The following is a 16674-nucleotide window of genomic DNA, read 5'->3' on the forward strand; positions in this document are numbered from 1 at the left end:
CGACCACAAATTAATATTCTTTGCAAAATTGCAGATTAACTTGAGAATCCCAGAGCTCCCACAAGCTGATGCATGTGCCACAAGTTTGTTTTGATATATCGCTGCAAAGGCCAAAGTTGTTGTTTGTGTATCCAGAGGTGAAGCAACAAGTGACACCATTTACTGTAACTGTAACCATACAATGTCTCACTTTCACTTTCAAAATTAACGCTTTTAGACATGAAGGAACTTGAATATGGGTTTTCAGTGTGTGCTGCCAACATGCCAACTATAATAGAAAGTCCTGGGGCTCTCGGTGCTTTCCATAGCAGATCATCACAGGTCACAATACAAAACATATTTTCTATTCTAATAAGCATTCTTATTTCACATTAACATATCTGTTATCACATTTTCTTCCACGTTGACCCTTCTGATTAAATTATAAATCCCACAATTCAATCATTCATCAGGCATCTAATGTTTGGAAAATAAGATGTATTGCCGCCGCTAAAACTCCCTGCATAATGCAAAGGGGAAAACTGTCTAAATACAATAAAGTCATACAAGCAAACTATATAAAATCACTTCAAACAGGAGAGGGGAATCAGACCCAACTTGGTTATATACACAGCAAAAATAATTCATTAATCTTAGGGGAATGTACAAGTCTACCACGCCTCACAAATGCCCTATTAGAATGAAAAGAAAAGCTTTGATTCAGTTATTCCAAAAACTGTTTCTAAGTGCTTTGTTATCTAAATTTAAGATGTACTGAGAGTCGATTTAGAGGAGTGCACATCACTAGAGGCCAAAGTGATGTCTCTTACAATGCATACTTTGTCCAAACCTGTAACAATGCCAAACTTTCACTTTCAAAAATGTAACTGAAATTAAAAAACCCTGAGGAGGGTTTGTGGTTGAAAAATAGGCAGGGCCAACCCTCTACCACTATAATAAGGGTGGAAACAGGAGTGAACTGGTTCACTTTCGGATTACCTTTTGTTTAAAGTTTGACAAATTTTAATTGATCTCAAAATTATTACGTGGGAACCATGTTTTTCTGTGTGGTCTTTTTGTTTGCTTCCTTGATGAGTTTTCTGCCTGGCTTCTACATATCCGCTTGTGGTAAGTAAAGCATTTTCCATCTAGCACCAAAAAGGGCAATTTTAATCATTTGACATTATGTTTTTCATTTCCATCCAGAACCTTCAATAGAAACCTTCTAAATCAAATGTGATTTTTTTTTTGTGATTCTTTTTGGCATTCATCCTTTTCTATTTTGTTTTACAACTCAGTATTTTGGTTCCTTTGTGCTCGACAAAGTTTTATAAATGTTTTATTAATCAAAAATAAAAACAACACAAAACATTTAATTTTATTTGTACTTTATTTATGCTGAAGGTCTCCTGAGACCAGGGTCTCATAGGAGTGACCAGCAGTTCCCAAGTAAACATATACAGAAATAAATAGCAGTTGTAGCAGTCAGTGTCTATTCTGCACAATACACTAGTTTAAGTGTGTATTTTATATACTGTGTACAATAATCGCACTCAATAAGACATATGCACATTAAAGCAGGACGATACTCCCAAACCGTTCATAGACCTATACAAAATGTAATTATCAATTTCCCATCATTCTGTTTCAAATCATTGCCTAACGTAACGCCCGTGTTACAGATCCAAACTGTGCAGGTGGACGTACACCTGTTTGCAGTCCATCCAGAGTGTGTTGTAGGTCTAGCACTCCGAGAACTCTCTACCGTAAGTAGACCTGCTCTTACACAAATATTCTGTTGCTAATGATGATTTAATCCTTTATAATTAAAAATGTAAATTAAAGGCCTACTTCACCGGTTTGAATATGAAGGTGTATTGAATTCTGAGATCCTATGTAGTATAAATGTGCAAAAAAAATTAAAATCGGTTCATCCTAGCCTGAGAAAATGTACTTTGTAAATATTACTGTGATGTCACAGTAAAAGACATCACAGTAATATTTACAAAGTAAGTTTTTTTTAACCCTATATTTCTCTTTCTGTGATGTCACGAGAAAGAGAAATATAGGGTTAAAAAAAACACTCTTTCTGCCTTTTCTCAGGCTAGGATGAACCGGTGAAGTAGGCCTTTAATAATAATTTATCTCGGTTGGATTAGGGTAGTTTAGATTGTATATCCCTACATCGTTTCTGTTTGACTCCACAGAGCCTCCAAATGATGTGTCCATCCGTTTCGTTGATCACACTGGGCCGATGTTTGAGGGTGGTCAGTACACTGTGGAGTGCAAAGTGCAGGATGTTGCTCCTGTTAAAAACCTGGTCGTGACCTTGCACAGAGGAGAGACAGTACTGGGTCAACTACAGTCCAAACTTAACCAAATGACGACACCAGTGACTGAGAGCTACACTTTCAACATTAACCCCAGGAAAGAAGACGACGCAGTCCCGTACTGGTGTGAAGCCAAGCTGGAACTGGGACCTGAAGCAACACAGCGCCCTCCAGTGGTGAAGTCACAACACATCACTGCTTCCGTCTACTGTGAGTCTGATGCGGAAGGAATTTTTACTTATCATGCAAATGTCAGGTTCAAATTTGTAATTTCAGTTCTACTAGAAACTGTTTCCATGTTGCTATTTCCCAAAAAACATTTAGACTGTATTTCTCAGTGCATTCCTTAATCCTCTCCTCTCAGCCTCTGTCTGAGCGCTCCATTTTATAGCCTGTCATGGGTCAGATTCAGGGGTATCTGGAGGTGTGCTTTTCACAGGTGAAGGTAGTGCTTAGTTGGGTTGGTAATGAGGGGGCGTGGCCTCTCCCCTTATGACATCATAGTGAGAGAGACATCTCACTTGGATATTTGAAAGATGGAGGTGGAGAAAAGGAGAGTAAGTTGTTGTTTTTTCTCATCGTTTGGGAGTCTCTTGTAAAACAGGAGACCAACATTAATGTTGAAAATGTTTTGCTTATAGGTAACCTTTAATACAACACATAGGACAGCCATACAAACAGTCCTTTTGTTCCCTCTTATAATGTATGAAGAAAATCCCAATTCGTCACGTTCTTGCTGAGAGTTAGATGAGAAGATTGATACCAATCTTTTGGTTCTCAATTAAAAGTATCAACAAGCATTCTGCAAAAGGGCTCAGTATGACTTTAATGTAGCGATATCAGAGCAGTGCTCAGAAGGTGAGCTGGCACCTCTTTAGGAGCTACCACTATCAAGGTTACTGGTCCCTTTCTGGACTTGCACCGGACACCCTCTAGCCTGGCACCGCCCTCCTACGTACTTCTGCTTAATTCTCATTTCCCTTCAGTAGTCAGTCTGGGTAGGCTATATAAATGGGTTTTCTCTGCCAGATTTTTGGCGGTCCAATCAGTGAACAGAGGGAGTGGCTGAGAACAATGACGATGAGGTCGTCCGCCAGTCAGAAGCCGGCGCATGATGTCACGACCGAACGTTATGCAATTGGTTATGGCAGATCCAGAGTGGCACTGGGCAGATCCAATAGTTTTAAACTTCAACAGACACCCGCCTTCAAGTGAGTTAACGTTAGTCAATTGAGCTACTCCAGACCTTCTGTACAAATGAAATGAAATACGATGGTCTGGTAGGACCAGGTAGACACCCTCCGGTTCCGAAGCATAGTCCCAACAGACTGAGCTGCTGCCGCTTCATGTTTGCCTTACAAACATGACAGTTGCATTGATCTTTGCAACTAACTTTAGTAAAGAAAGCTAAATAAATCAAAAAGTGTCAAACTATACTGTACCTTTGATAACCATCTGTTTACTTATTAATCTATACTTGTTTGGTATTTCCCTTTCTGTACGATCAACACACAGATAAGCCTCAGCTAAAGGGATCGTCACATCTTGATCCAATCACCATAACAGAAGGAACCCCTCTACATCTGAATTGCTTGGCCGAGGGAAACCCCACCCCCTCATACACCTGGATGGGCCCTTCAAATAGCATGTCCCTCTCCAATAGTAGCGACCTCACCATCGACTCTGCAACCTCTGCAGATGAGGGGTCATACACCTGTGTTGTCACCAACGATGCGGGGACTGCCACTGTGACGTTTAATGTGGTCGTCCAATGTGAGTTCAAACTTCAAACTCTTCCAAGTTAGTGTTCATATGAATTTGCTTTTTTACACATTAAACACAGTGGCTGTGATTGTTGCTAGTGTTGGTATGTCGGTTACTTAATGTTGCACATTAAAAGCCTGTTTCACAGCCAATACCAGTCAGACAATGTCCACAATCTCATCACATCCACCATAACCAGCAGCAGACAGTCATGATAATTAGCCTCCACTAGTTAACAGAACATTAATAGCCTGCAATGAGAGTTACCTTCAATGTATTATACACAGTAGGCTTCCTTACTCATTCTGCACTTGTTTGTTTGTTTTTTTCCTTCCTCTTCAATCAACACACAGATGAGCCATCACGTCTTGATCTGCTCCAGTTCCTGACAATAATCTCAGGGGTGACAATTGTTGCCATGATGGCTAAGATGACCCTTTCAATGGGTAAATTAAAGGTGCTGTAAGCGGAATGGTTCTTTTAGCTAACTTCCTGTCAGTTACTACAGCTAGCAGTCCCCTCGCTCGTCCCTACATCACCACATTAATGCACTGCGGTCTTCAAGCAGTGAGTTATCTAGCATCATCTCAGATCCATAAGTGTGATAAAACATGATAAAAACCATCAAAACAGACATTGAGAAGGATTTTTACCTGCTCCGCCATTGTAGACGCATACACATTCACCCATCTGTTGCTCTGGCGTGCACCGGCAGTGAGACCATGGAGTGTATATAGCCTACTATCTATGAGTGAAACGGGTGTTGGTTTGTAGTGTTCTTTCTTCTGATTGGATAAACATTTCGGGATCCTCCAATAAGTTTATTTGGCGATTACATGAAAAGCAGCTGACTGAGAGATCGGCTTTATGAAACGCGCACATTATGTAAGTGATCACCGTAGGAATAAAGAGCGAATTAACACTTATATTAACATAAATAAACCGCTTACTTCACCTTTAACCTAAGCTGTTGAACGGCGCTGACTAGTCCATATGCAGATTGATGTTTAATGTTTGTTTCACCTTTTCGGAGAGATGATGCATAGGGGTGACACCCAAAGTTATCCATGCGGTGTCAGTGCTGCCATCAGGATGGATAAAAAGCCATCATACTGAACTGCTCGGCTGAGGGAAACCCCGCCCCCTCATACACCTGGATGGGCCCTTCAAATAGCTTGTCCCTCTCCAATAGCAGCGACCTCATTATCGACTCTTCATATTCTGGTAACGTTTAGGTTACAATGGTGAGAGGACCATTCATCAGTCATTACGATTGACTCACTGGTGAAGAATTGTCTGCACCAAATTTCATGGTGATCCATAAAATGTGGTGGCCTGAAGCACAGACCAAATATCATTTGAACCACACTGCTTGCATGACAAAAAAAAATCCAAAAGATTATTTAAATGTTATCTTCTCGACAAAATTGAGTTTTGCGAATCTCCATGGTCCTTATAATAATCTTAGCAGGAGCAGTTGTATGTATGTATGTGTGAGTTATCCTCATCACCATCTTCCTCTTCAAATCTCTATTAGGCTTATTCTGCAGTATGTATCATGATTATCAGGGCAGTTTTTCAGTATTTCTACGGTTTGCAAAGCTATATTTACTCACAATGTAATACTTGTGTTTTACCACTAGAGGACGTTAGACTGTAATCTACAAAGTGCTTGGTGTTTAAAATGATCTTCCTGCCTCTTGACCTATTGAGGAATCAGAACCAGGGCTGCTGCTATCATTGAATTAAAGTTTGTTTAAGCAACTTGGTGTTTACTAGTATAGAACATGTTTAAGTCAGCTTTACTTGCTCAATAAATGTTTGCTTGAATAAATCAAGTTTTGAAGTATGACAGCATTGAGACTCACAATGGGAAAGAAAATGTGTGGAAAAATAATTAACGGTGAACCAAATAAATAAAATAAAAATGTTTTAAATGCAAGTTTTTTAGGAACATGATTCATGACCTCAGTATGTTTCTATATGTGTATGTGGCCGAGCTCAGAGCACACTGCAGTGAGTGATACGTTACAGTACATTATACTATAGCCAATTAACAATTTAACAAGACAAAAATATATATATATATATCAGTTGTAACTGTGCCAATGCCAATTTTTTTTCTTCCATTTTCTATAATATGTTAATACATGACATGTGTTTTATTCAGTTAAATACGATTAATTATTCGTGTTCATGTGCAAGAACCGTGAATAAAGAGTAAACGTGACTTTCTTCTCTCAAGCCACGATTGCAATCAAAGCATAACAAGTGTGTTTCCTGTGATTGAAGAGTTGAACTGCTCCCGGCTCTGAGCTGGATAAACAGGATTTTGCTCTTGTACCTTGTAGTTTTGTATAGGCGTTACCTCACAAACTGTATAAGCCACAAGATTCAGAGTGTCCTCTATTATTAACAGTAACTTTAACATTAATCATTAATCATTGTAAGGTCATTTTTTATCATTCCTTTAACTTGGCTGACATAATGTTATACTTGTAACAGTTTTAAATACCACTAGAAGGCCCCACAGTCACATAATGTAACTGAGGATAAGGTTTCTCTTTTAAATCGATTTTAAATATTTGCAAGTAAACAATGCAAGAGTCCATAATTACAGCTAAAGCTACCTACCTACTACTACTTCAGGACAAGCTAGTAGCTAATGAAAGCACTGAGCAACATGGGAATATTTTATGACTTTAATGTCTACGTGAATCCGGTTGGACAATGCAATATGGGCAGGTTGTGACTTGCACAAACCTTACCCGTCTCACCTCATCAATTCTCTAGCGTTTTGTTCTCCTGACGATATACACTCAACAAAAATATAAACGCAACACTTTTGTTTTTGCTCCCATTTTTCATGAGATGGACTTAAAGATCTAAAATTCTTTCCAGATACACAATTGTACCATTTCTCTCAAACATTGTTCACAAATCTGTCTAAATGTGTGATAGTGAGCACTTCTGCTTTGCTGAGATAATCCATCCCACCTCACAGGTGTGCCACATCAAGATGCTGATCTGACATCATGATTAGTGCACAGGTGTGCCTTAGACTGTCCACAATAAAAGGCCACCCTGAAATGTGCAGTTTTGTCTCACAGCAAAATGCCACAGATGCCACAAGCATTGAGGGAGCGTGCAATTGGCATGCTGACAGCAGGAATGTCAACCAGATCTGTTGCTCGTGCATTGAATGTTCATTTCTCCACCATAAGCCGTCTCCAGCAACTTCGCACAGCCATTGAAGAGGAGTGGACCAACATTCCACAGGCCACAATTGACAATCTGATAAACTCTATGCGAAGAAGATGTGTTGCACTGCATGAGGCAAATGGTGGTCACACCAGATACTGACTGGTTCTGAGTCCCCAGACCCCCAATAAAGCAGAAAAATGCACATTTCAGAGTGGCCTTTTATTGTGGACAGTCTAAGGCACACACCTGTGCACTAATCATGATGTCAGATCAGCATCTTGATGTGGCACACCTGTGAGGTGGGATGGATTATCTCAGCAAAGCAGAAGTACTCACTATCACACATTTAGACAGATTTGTGAACAATGTTTGAGAGAAATGGTACAATTGTGTATCTGGAATGAATTTTAGATACACAAATTGAAAAAAAAAAAAAAGATTTATTAAAATAAAATAAAAAATAAAGTGTTTATTTTAGTGTCCATATGTTCTCCATCATATGTGAGTATATCAAATTCTCCAAACATATTCAAAAACACCTTTTCTGTAGTATAAATGTTGGTCTTTTCTGCAATCCCTCCATATTGTCAGCTCTTGAGCCTATTTATGATGCACTTACGCCTTTTGTGCGCCAAGCTCAACTGAAGGTTTTCACTTACGCCTTTATGTTTTCAGCCTTTATTTCAAAAAGTATAATGTTTAGTGACGTTATTCGTTTACCATTTGATAGAACTTATCAAGACCTTTAAAATGATATATAAAAGTCATTTCTAATCTCTATTAAAGTAGAGATTGCTTCCATATGCTGTTTTTTGTTAAATATTTACAATCAATAAAAAGTTTGTTTTTGCTCTCCTGTAAAATTCTGAAAATGTCACTTACGCCCCTTTTGCGCCAAGCCCTCGAAATGTGCTGTCAAGAAATGAAATTTTTAGATCCTAATTTCCAGTTATCCAACATCGGCACCTGGTGAAGAAAGAACTGCACACCCTCTGACTAAAGTATAACCTCATAGTGAACATGTGACAGACAGTACTCCATATTGCTTGCTGTCAACTATGACCTATTGTGCTTTCCTGCCACCAAAGGTCAACTTATTCTCAATGAAGCCCTCAGTGAGCTTGTGTGCGTGGATTTCTGTTTCACTTCTGTTTATTTTGCAGAACTGGAAACCTCTAAATACGTAAAGGTGCTGTAAGCGGAATGGTTCTTTTAGCTAACTTCCTGTCAGTTACTGCAGTTACTTCACCTTTAAGAATGCGTTTCACAATGACGGGGAATGTCACTGTTTCCACATGAAGCTTCAAAGCATTAAAGGTGGAGTCAGTGATTATGTGGAATGCTTGTTGTCAAAATATTTTTTAGTCAAAATCAGTAAATTTTTCCTCACACTCTGCCACTTGTCCGTGCTTTGTATGCACTCCCAGAAAATCTGGTGTTAATTCAGAGCCTATAGGCTCTGTTTTGTTAAGAAAGTGGAACCACTAGCAACATGCACGATTACAGAGCCTAGGCAAAAAATAAAATAAAAAATCACACACACAGTACGGAAAGGTAGCTGATTGTGTGGAGATTCACTGAATTTGACAAAGATCATTTTTCTCTAGACAAGTTGCGGCTTACAGGCATTCTTCAGAGTGCCTAACCAGAAGTGATATTCAAACAGGCAATATATACATACAGTGTTGTGCGAAAGTTTGTGAACCCCTTGAGCCTTTTGGAATTTTATTTATTTTAACCATTATTAATTAATTTTTTTCCAATACCAGTATTTTTTATATGAAATAACAGATGTTTGTTTATCAATTCAACATTTTTCTTTTCCAGAAATCAATTGTTAAAATAGATAAAACAAATTATTTGACCAATGTTGTATGTGCAAAAGTTTGTGAACCCTAAGCTGCATTGCTTAAATCGAGCAAGGTAAATACAATCAGGTGGGCCAAACTGATTGATGAAATAGACTAATGTAATGAGAGATCTTGAGGGAAGAAATTGGGCGCCACTAGATAAAACAAAGATAAAACCAGGTCAGTTTAGGCTCACCAAACTGAACCCATACAGGTCAGACATGCTCAAAGGGGAAAAAATCTCAGAGGATCTCAGGAATAGAGTTTTGATGTTGCACATTTGTCTGGGGACAGCTATACATTCGTATAAAAAAGTTTGAGCTCCATCGGCCCACCGTGAGGCAAATCATCTACAAATGGAGAGCTTTAAGAGTGACTTAACATCTGCCTAGAAGTGGACTTCCTTCAAAAATATCCTCAAGCGCCACAAGAAAAGGGATTTTTCAGGTAAAAGCCAACCCACACATTACATCTGGAGATTTGCAGACCTCTCTTGCAACATCTAGGACAGATGTGCATGGTTCCACAATAAGAAGAAAACTCAGTCATTACATTGGTCTATTTCATCAATCAATTTGACCCACCTGATTGTGTTTACCTTGCTCGATTTAAGCAATGCAGCTTAGGGTTCACAAACTTTTGCACATACAACATTTGTCAAATAATTTGTTTTATCTGTTTTAACAATTGATTTCTGGAAAAAGAAAAATGTTGAATTGATAAACAAACATCTATTATTTCATATAAAAAATACCGGTATTGAAAAAAATGAATTAATAATGGTTAAAATAAATACAATTCCAAAAGGCTCAAGGGGTTCACAAACTTTTGCACGACACTGTATATCTCTTCTGGTTAGTCACCCGCAATAAGTCATATGTGCTGCAACGCGTTGATGCATATTTGATACTTTTTGCCATGCATTAGCCGCATCAATAAAGGTTTTTAAACTTTTTTCAAGTGCCTTGGTGTTTTCACTGTTTTGTTGCTATCGGATCACCCTAAAGGCCAACATTGAAAGTGAATTGAAGTTGACTTTAAGCAGAAAAGGTGTACATCTTGTTAACATTTTGTTATCAAGTCACTCCTATGGTTAATATCATGAATCCGGGGGAGGTAATGGAGTCACATATCTACATACCAGTTCCTGGTTCAGCATGTCTCTGTTTATGTTATCGGTCAAACTCCTCTTATTGCATTTAACTGGAGCATCCTGAACCCCCCTTACCTTCACCCAAATAATAAGTTACTAAAGGATACATAGAAGTAGTCTTGAAACATTCAAAGTTATGTAAAAATTAATAAACCCATGGAAAAAACATTACACTTACATTCTTCTTTTCGATATATTTCTATTCTAAATTTAAGCAACTGTAACAAAATAACTTCCCCCTGCAAGCAATACAATTTGAAGCATCCCTGTTTTTAGTAAGAACATGAAGTGCAACTTAAACCGGAGTCAGATCATTTGTTTGTCACACAAATGGCCAATAAGCTGATTCTGACGTTAACCAACAATGCTGTTTTCTAGATCTATAAATAAATTAAAAAATAAATAATCCACAGCCTTCAGTAACCTGTTAACCTTTTATAAAGAGTTGTTTTTAATCAGAAAATGTTGTTGGTAAGGGTTTGGTTCACTGGCATTCAGGAACCCCCTCTTCCCTTGGGGTTATTCTGGTTGCGCTGCTCTGCTACTCTATTTCTATCACCAAGTGCCATTAAAATATCTGGCCTCCTGATATAGAGTCCTGCCTTCCTCTGATAGAAGCTGAAGTGGAGTGGGGGAGGAGCAGGAGGTGAGGTAAAATAACAAACTAAAAAAAGCACAACAGAATTCCTGTAGATGGAATATGGAGGGAGCAGATAAAGGGGTAGGAAGATGGGTAGAGGACTAGAGGTGCATCAGTAGGTCTTCAATCCTACTTGAAATGAAACTCAAGCGTAATTTCCTACTAAGGGAGTAGGCCTAAGGGCCCTCAGGAAGGAGATAAGGGAAGTGTGCTTCCGGAGCACTGGAATTCCTTCACCGGAAAAACAAAGCAAAGCTTGTCCTTATAAACCTGTAAGCTCTGTGGATTGTGATTGTGTGTATACCACCTGCATGCTGTTCTGTGTGTGTGTGTGTGTGTGTGTGTGTGTGTGTGTGTGTGTGTGTGTGTGTGTGTGTGTGTGTGTATATGTGTGTATATGTATGTGCTGTACATTAATAGATCTATCCTTTTGTCTTCATGTTGAGTTGACTCAGGGGTCATGAGGGTCATCATCCTCCATGACACAATACCGGGATTTCCAGGATTCCTGATTGCTGACTAGTTTCATTTTCACTTATCTGCCCCCAACCCCCCTTCCTTCCCCCCCCCCCTCCCCTCTTCAGTATTACCTCATAAAGTCTCACTGCACAGAGGAGGAGTGTCCAATGTTCATAAAAACCAGAAAGGGAGTGTACTTTTGTTTTGCCTTTTTTCACTTTCAATTTCAACCGGACTGCTCATTTGCCTCCGAGCCCTATAACGGAAACAATGTTTTTCGGTCACATATTTGTAGCTGTATCTTTGTTGACTTTTCTGCAGGACTTTCATGTGTCCTGCGATGCCTGTGGTGAGTTTTTTCGTATTTCTAATTCGTTGTGTGACATGTACTAAAAGTCTGCCTCTGATAGTGGTTTATGCTCCATATAGACCACGTGGTAACTTGTCTCATTAGAATAACACTTTTCATAGACAAGCCATCAAATAGCCGATATTATTTATTTGTTTGGTTTATTGTTCTCGGGACTTTCTTTTATCTGATGGTGTGAACATGTGTAGTTACATACTTCACATTCAATTTAAGAAGCATATATTGTATTGACTTACCATACTATGTTTATATTTGTAATCATGATTGTTTACAATGCACTGTGTTGAAGTTATGCAGTTGTTATACATGGTTTAAACCCTCTGTAGTATATTGATATATAGTTATATGTAAAGAAAAAAAAGTGTTATCTTTTAAAGCTAATATGTATCATTCAGTATCTTAATAAAATGCTGTGAGCTGTTGGGAGAACAAGTGAATAGCCACACACCTTATATTCAATTATGGCATATGCTATAACCTTAACGATTCATTCAGCAGTAAACTGGAAGTGTAGAAATGTAAATGAACAGTATGATTAGAAAAACATGACAACATAATGTAAAATGTACTCTCCACCACTTCAGTGTTATTGGCAGAACTAGCTATTCAGAAAAAAAACACATCATTGATTAAAATAAACAATGTAAGCTGCAGTATAAAGCAATCATGCAACTTTTGGTTTCTTGAATAACACCGTAAGATGCTTCAATGTCGAATGTGTGTGTTACAGTTCAAAACTGCACCGATAAACCTACATTCACTCCATCCAGCCTGGTAGTGAGGTTTGGTGATCCGACCTCTGCCAGCTGCACTGTTTGTCAGCATCTTTGCCCCGATGACCTGTACGGTTTGGAGCATTCGGTTGGAGTCTCGGACAAAAATGGGACAACGATTTCATGGTCCGTGGACAACATGACTGAATGGGACACAACTCCTCAGTGTTATTATATGATTATATATACGGATGACAATGTTACACACATTATTAGGACATTGCCTATAATTCTCTACCGTAAGTAAACATGTTACTAATGATGATTTTATCCTTTTTAATGTAAATTAGTAATATTTCATCTTGGGTAGATTTAGGTCAAGATTCTCTCATGTTATGTCCCTACAACTCTTTCTGTTTGACTCCACAGAGCCTCCAAATGATGTGTCCTTTAGCATTAACCACACTGGGCCGATGCTTGAAGGTGATCAGTACACTCTGCAGTGCAAAGTGCAGGATGTTGCTCCTGTTGAAAACCTCATTGTGACCTTCTACAGAGGAAAGACAGTACTAGGTCAACTGAAGTCCAACAATAAAGTGAAGAAACCAGCAACTGAGATCTTCACCTTGAACATCAACACCAGTAAAGAAGATGACGGACTCCAGTACTGGTGTGAAGCCAAGCTGGAACTGGGACCTGAAGGACCACTGCGCCCTCCAGTGGTGAAGTCACAACACATCACTGCCACTGTCTACTGTGAGTCCAACAGGAGGTTAACATTTGTATGGTTAACACCCTTGGTTATCATGTTAGTCTCTTTTGCAGCAATGGAAACATTTGTATAATTTTACTCACAACTGCTCGGATATATTTTTTCTTGGGCAATGGAACACAGGACTACTTATCTACCTACACATTGTTACTCCCTTTCATGTCTTCCAAATGAATGTTAATATTTTTTAAGCTCTGAATGAACTGGAAAGGTGATAATGTGTCAGTGATGTGTTAGTTTGTTTCTGCTTCTCCCAAGCGGCCAAAAAAGTCAGTTATTGCAGGTTTAAATCTTATAGCACTGTACGAATGGGACGATATGAACTTTTTAAGTCAAAATGTTCACAAAATCATCCCGATAGTCATCAGGAAAAAATACCGGAATCACTTTACATCTTTTTTTATCAAATCAATTAAATCTTTTAATGTGACAAAAGTTTTTTTTCTGTTTGACAGAATTTTTTTTTTGTGAAAAACTAAAAATCTAAAAAGTATATAAACATTTTGTGGGGGATATAGTTGGCAAGCTGAGCCTCTTGCCATGGTGACATGGTTTATGAACCCTAATGACTAATGGAGATCCCCTGACTTTCCCCTAGGATCACCATAAGGTTTTGGTTTTGAGTGAAATCTCTAGTCACTTATTGAGTTTTGAACCTTGGCATTCATGTATCCCTGAAGATAAATTGTAATAACTTTTGGGGATCCAAAAAAAAAGATCTTTCTAGTGCCATCATCAGATTAACAATAAATTCAAAGCTCCAATCTCTAACACATCACTCCCTGCTTGTTACAGCATCTAAAACAGCAAGATGATTCTTGTTTATATAAAACATCAAGTAGAACCTAAAAGGGAAGTACTGTGTTAGGGAAAGCATTGTGATGAAAGATATTTGGTACTTTCCAGTTTCCACTGTCAACATGTTCTGTAAACACTGAGAAAGTGAGCACTCAAGAGTCAGTGAAATAACACATATTTGAAGTTAAAGTTATTATTATTGTACAATAGGAGACAAAAACAAAGAATTTGTCTTTCGTTCTGACACGGAAAAACATCAAATGATTTGCTGGTTACTCAAAGTTTAAGTGCCAATTCGATACCATACAACTCACGATTTAGACATGTAAGAAGTCTTGAGGAAAAAAGAGAACAATTGGTTTAAATTCAACCTGTGCTAATGACGAATGAACAACAAGAACTCGGATGAACAAATTATATACCTTATCGATTGGATTCAACATTTCAAAGTTGTTCCCATTTTGCTGTTGCTGACATATGTTGTATTTCTTCCTCCCTAACCAACAGATGAGCCACATTTGGAGGGCTCGTCACATCCAGTTCGGATCACCATCGCAGAAGGAAACCCTCTACAACTGAACTGCTCTGCTGTGGCTAATCCTAACCCCTTGTACACCTGGACTGTCCCAAGTGACGGCCTTACCCCTCCCAACAGCAGTGTCCTCTTTATCGACGCTGTAGCTCTTGAGCACAAAGGGCAGTACACCTGTGCTGTCAGCAACAAGTTGGGGACTGCCACTGTAAATTTTAACGTGGATGTCCAGGGTGAGTTTTGACTTTTTCTTATGTCTTCAAGGTTATGAATGGTTGTGGAAAACAAGTCACGAAAGAGCAACCACAAAATTTGCTTTCAGTTTTGCTTTCCATAAGCAGTTTGAGAATATATTGTTACCCACGTGAAAGCAGGAAGGAAGTTCATTGCGTCTGTTTTGGTGTTTGGTCTGACTTGAACTATTCTCTGCTCCTTTTTGTTTCTTGTCCCAAACCCCTCACCCATGTCTCTGCAGTGAACTACAACACATACATTATAGTTGGGGTAATACTAGCTGCTGCTGTTGTCATCATGGTGGGAGCCTTTATATACACCTGCTACTACAAAAACAACCGATGTGGACAGTACAACCTGATGGACGTTTTGCGTCCTAATGCACGTTCCAAGTCAACTGTAGTGTGAGTCAGCAGGAAGGTGTGAAATGAGTATGGACAGTCTGGAGAGGTTGCTTTGACCCTGTTGCTTCAGAGTTGAAGTCATACCTCAGGATTTACTGTGAGACGCCCAAGAGGAACCACAACATCTCCAATATGAGTCTGGTGAAGGACCTTTGCTTCAGAAAATCTTTTTCATTGTTAATTTATACTTCAGTCCATCCGGTCATGAAGTGCAAACGGTGTTTTGAACATGTATACATGGTAACTTGTATTTCCACAAGTGTTTGTAAAAAAAAAATATATATAAAATGAGTAACCCCTTGTGACTCACAAATAAAAAATTGTTTGGTTACAGAAATGGCAGTATCTCGAAAACAACAAGCAGTTATATCAAATGTTTGGTCCCATTGGATTCAAAACTGCTTAAATTTCAATGATGCATGCTTTGAAACTGTGTAAATAGGATACTTGTAAAAGAAGTGTTGAACCTAATGTTGTTGTTGTTTTTTGCATTTTTTTAAGAAAATCCACTTTATCAATTGAGGTATGACATATGATAAGTACATTTTTTGTAATTTGTCATGGGCACTACAACTTTGTGTTTCCACCTTTATAGTCATTGCTAGTTTAGGACAGATGTATACAGCTACTTCAATACTGCATTTTTTTCACTCTTTATGTAGTTATACTATACGGGAAAATCAACTGTGTGTGTGTGTGTGTGTGTGTGTGTGTGTGTGTGTGTGTGTGTGTGTGTGTGTGTGTGTGTGTGTGTGTGTGTGTGTGTGTGTGTGAGTGTGAGTGAGTGTGTGTGTGAGCGTGTGTGTGCGTGCGTGAGTGAGTGAGTGAGTGTGTGTGTGTGTGTGTGTGTGTGTGTGTGCGCAGCATTGTTGTGCCAGCTGAGTCAAAGTAAAAGGGCAGAATCGATACAAGTAAATACTATAATCTGCACACTGGAGTAAGCTCTGACCACTTTCATTTAAAAGATATAAAATGTGAATAAACGAGGACCCTATGTAAATCCCAGTCTATTTTAATCAAAATTTGTTGCATTTTAAAGTAGTTGCAGTGAAAGGGGCACAAGATACTGTTGATGGTCAGACATGCTTGGCAAGATGTACAACAAGATTGGCAAAGTGGCATGTACAGTTAACCCCAAAGGTAATGCTGTTACTGGTAGACGTACTCTGTAGATTCCTTGTTTATGATATTCTTTGTTGGTAAGCTATATAAACACCTAAATAACTTCATATTAGGGGAAACACATGTCTGATCTGCCTCAATACATGTGATAGCCTACTTGTGTGAGACTGAAATTAAAGCAGGTCCATCTTCCATGTCCCATAGTCCCCTACACATTCACATGTTTATTACCACTAGAACAGCCTACATTTACTTAATAGTGTGGCCTTGTTTACAGTCTGATCGGCAGCCTCACAAAAAAAAAAACACTTCCAGAGGAAACACCTGTGCATCCTGGCCTGGAAATCTGG

At 38.7% G+C, this 16674-nt stretch overlaps 1 protein-coding gene across 1 annotated transcript; it reads left to right on the top strand.

Annotated features, from left to right (window-relative positions):
- Positions 1 to 978: 978 nt before the first annotated feature.
- Positions 979 to 16188, top strand: LOC307252280 (vascular cell adhesion protein 1-like). Its single transcript, XM_080029917.1, has 9 exons — positions 979 to 1107; positions 1662 to 1745; positions 2187 to 2519; positions 3825 to 4109; positions 11564 to 11728; positions 12480 to 12761; positions 12892 to 13218; positions 14540 to 14797; positions 15040 to 16188. Exons 1-9 carry the CDS (start codon positions 1035 to 1037, stop codon positions 15204 to 15206), a joined length of 1974 nt encoding a protein of 657 aa, XP_079886043.1. The 5' UTR covers positions 979 to 1034; the 3' UTR covers positions 15207 to 16188.
- Positions 16189 to 16674: the final 486 nt, after the last annotated feature.

This window comes from Ammodytes marinus, assembly GCF_949987685.1.
Source record: "Ammodytes marinus genome assembly, chromosome: 6".
In the NCBI taxonomy this organism is placed as follows: Eukaryota; Metazoa; Chordata; class Actinopteri; order Uranoscopiformes; family Ammodytidae; genus Ammodytes; species Ammodytes marinus.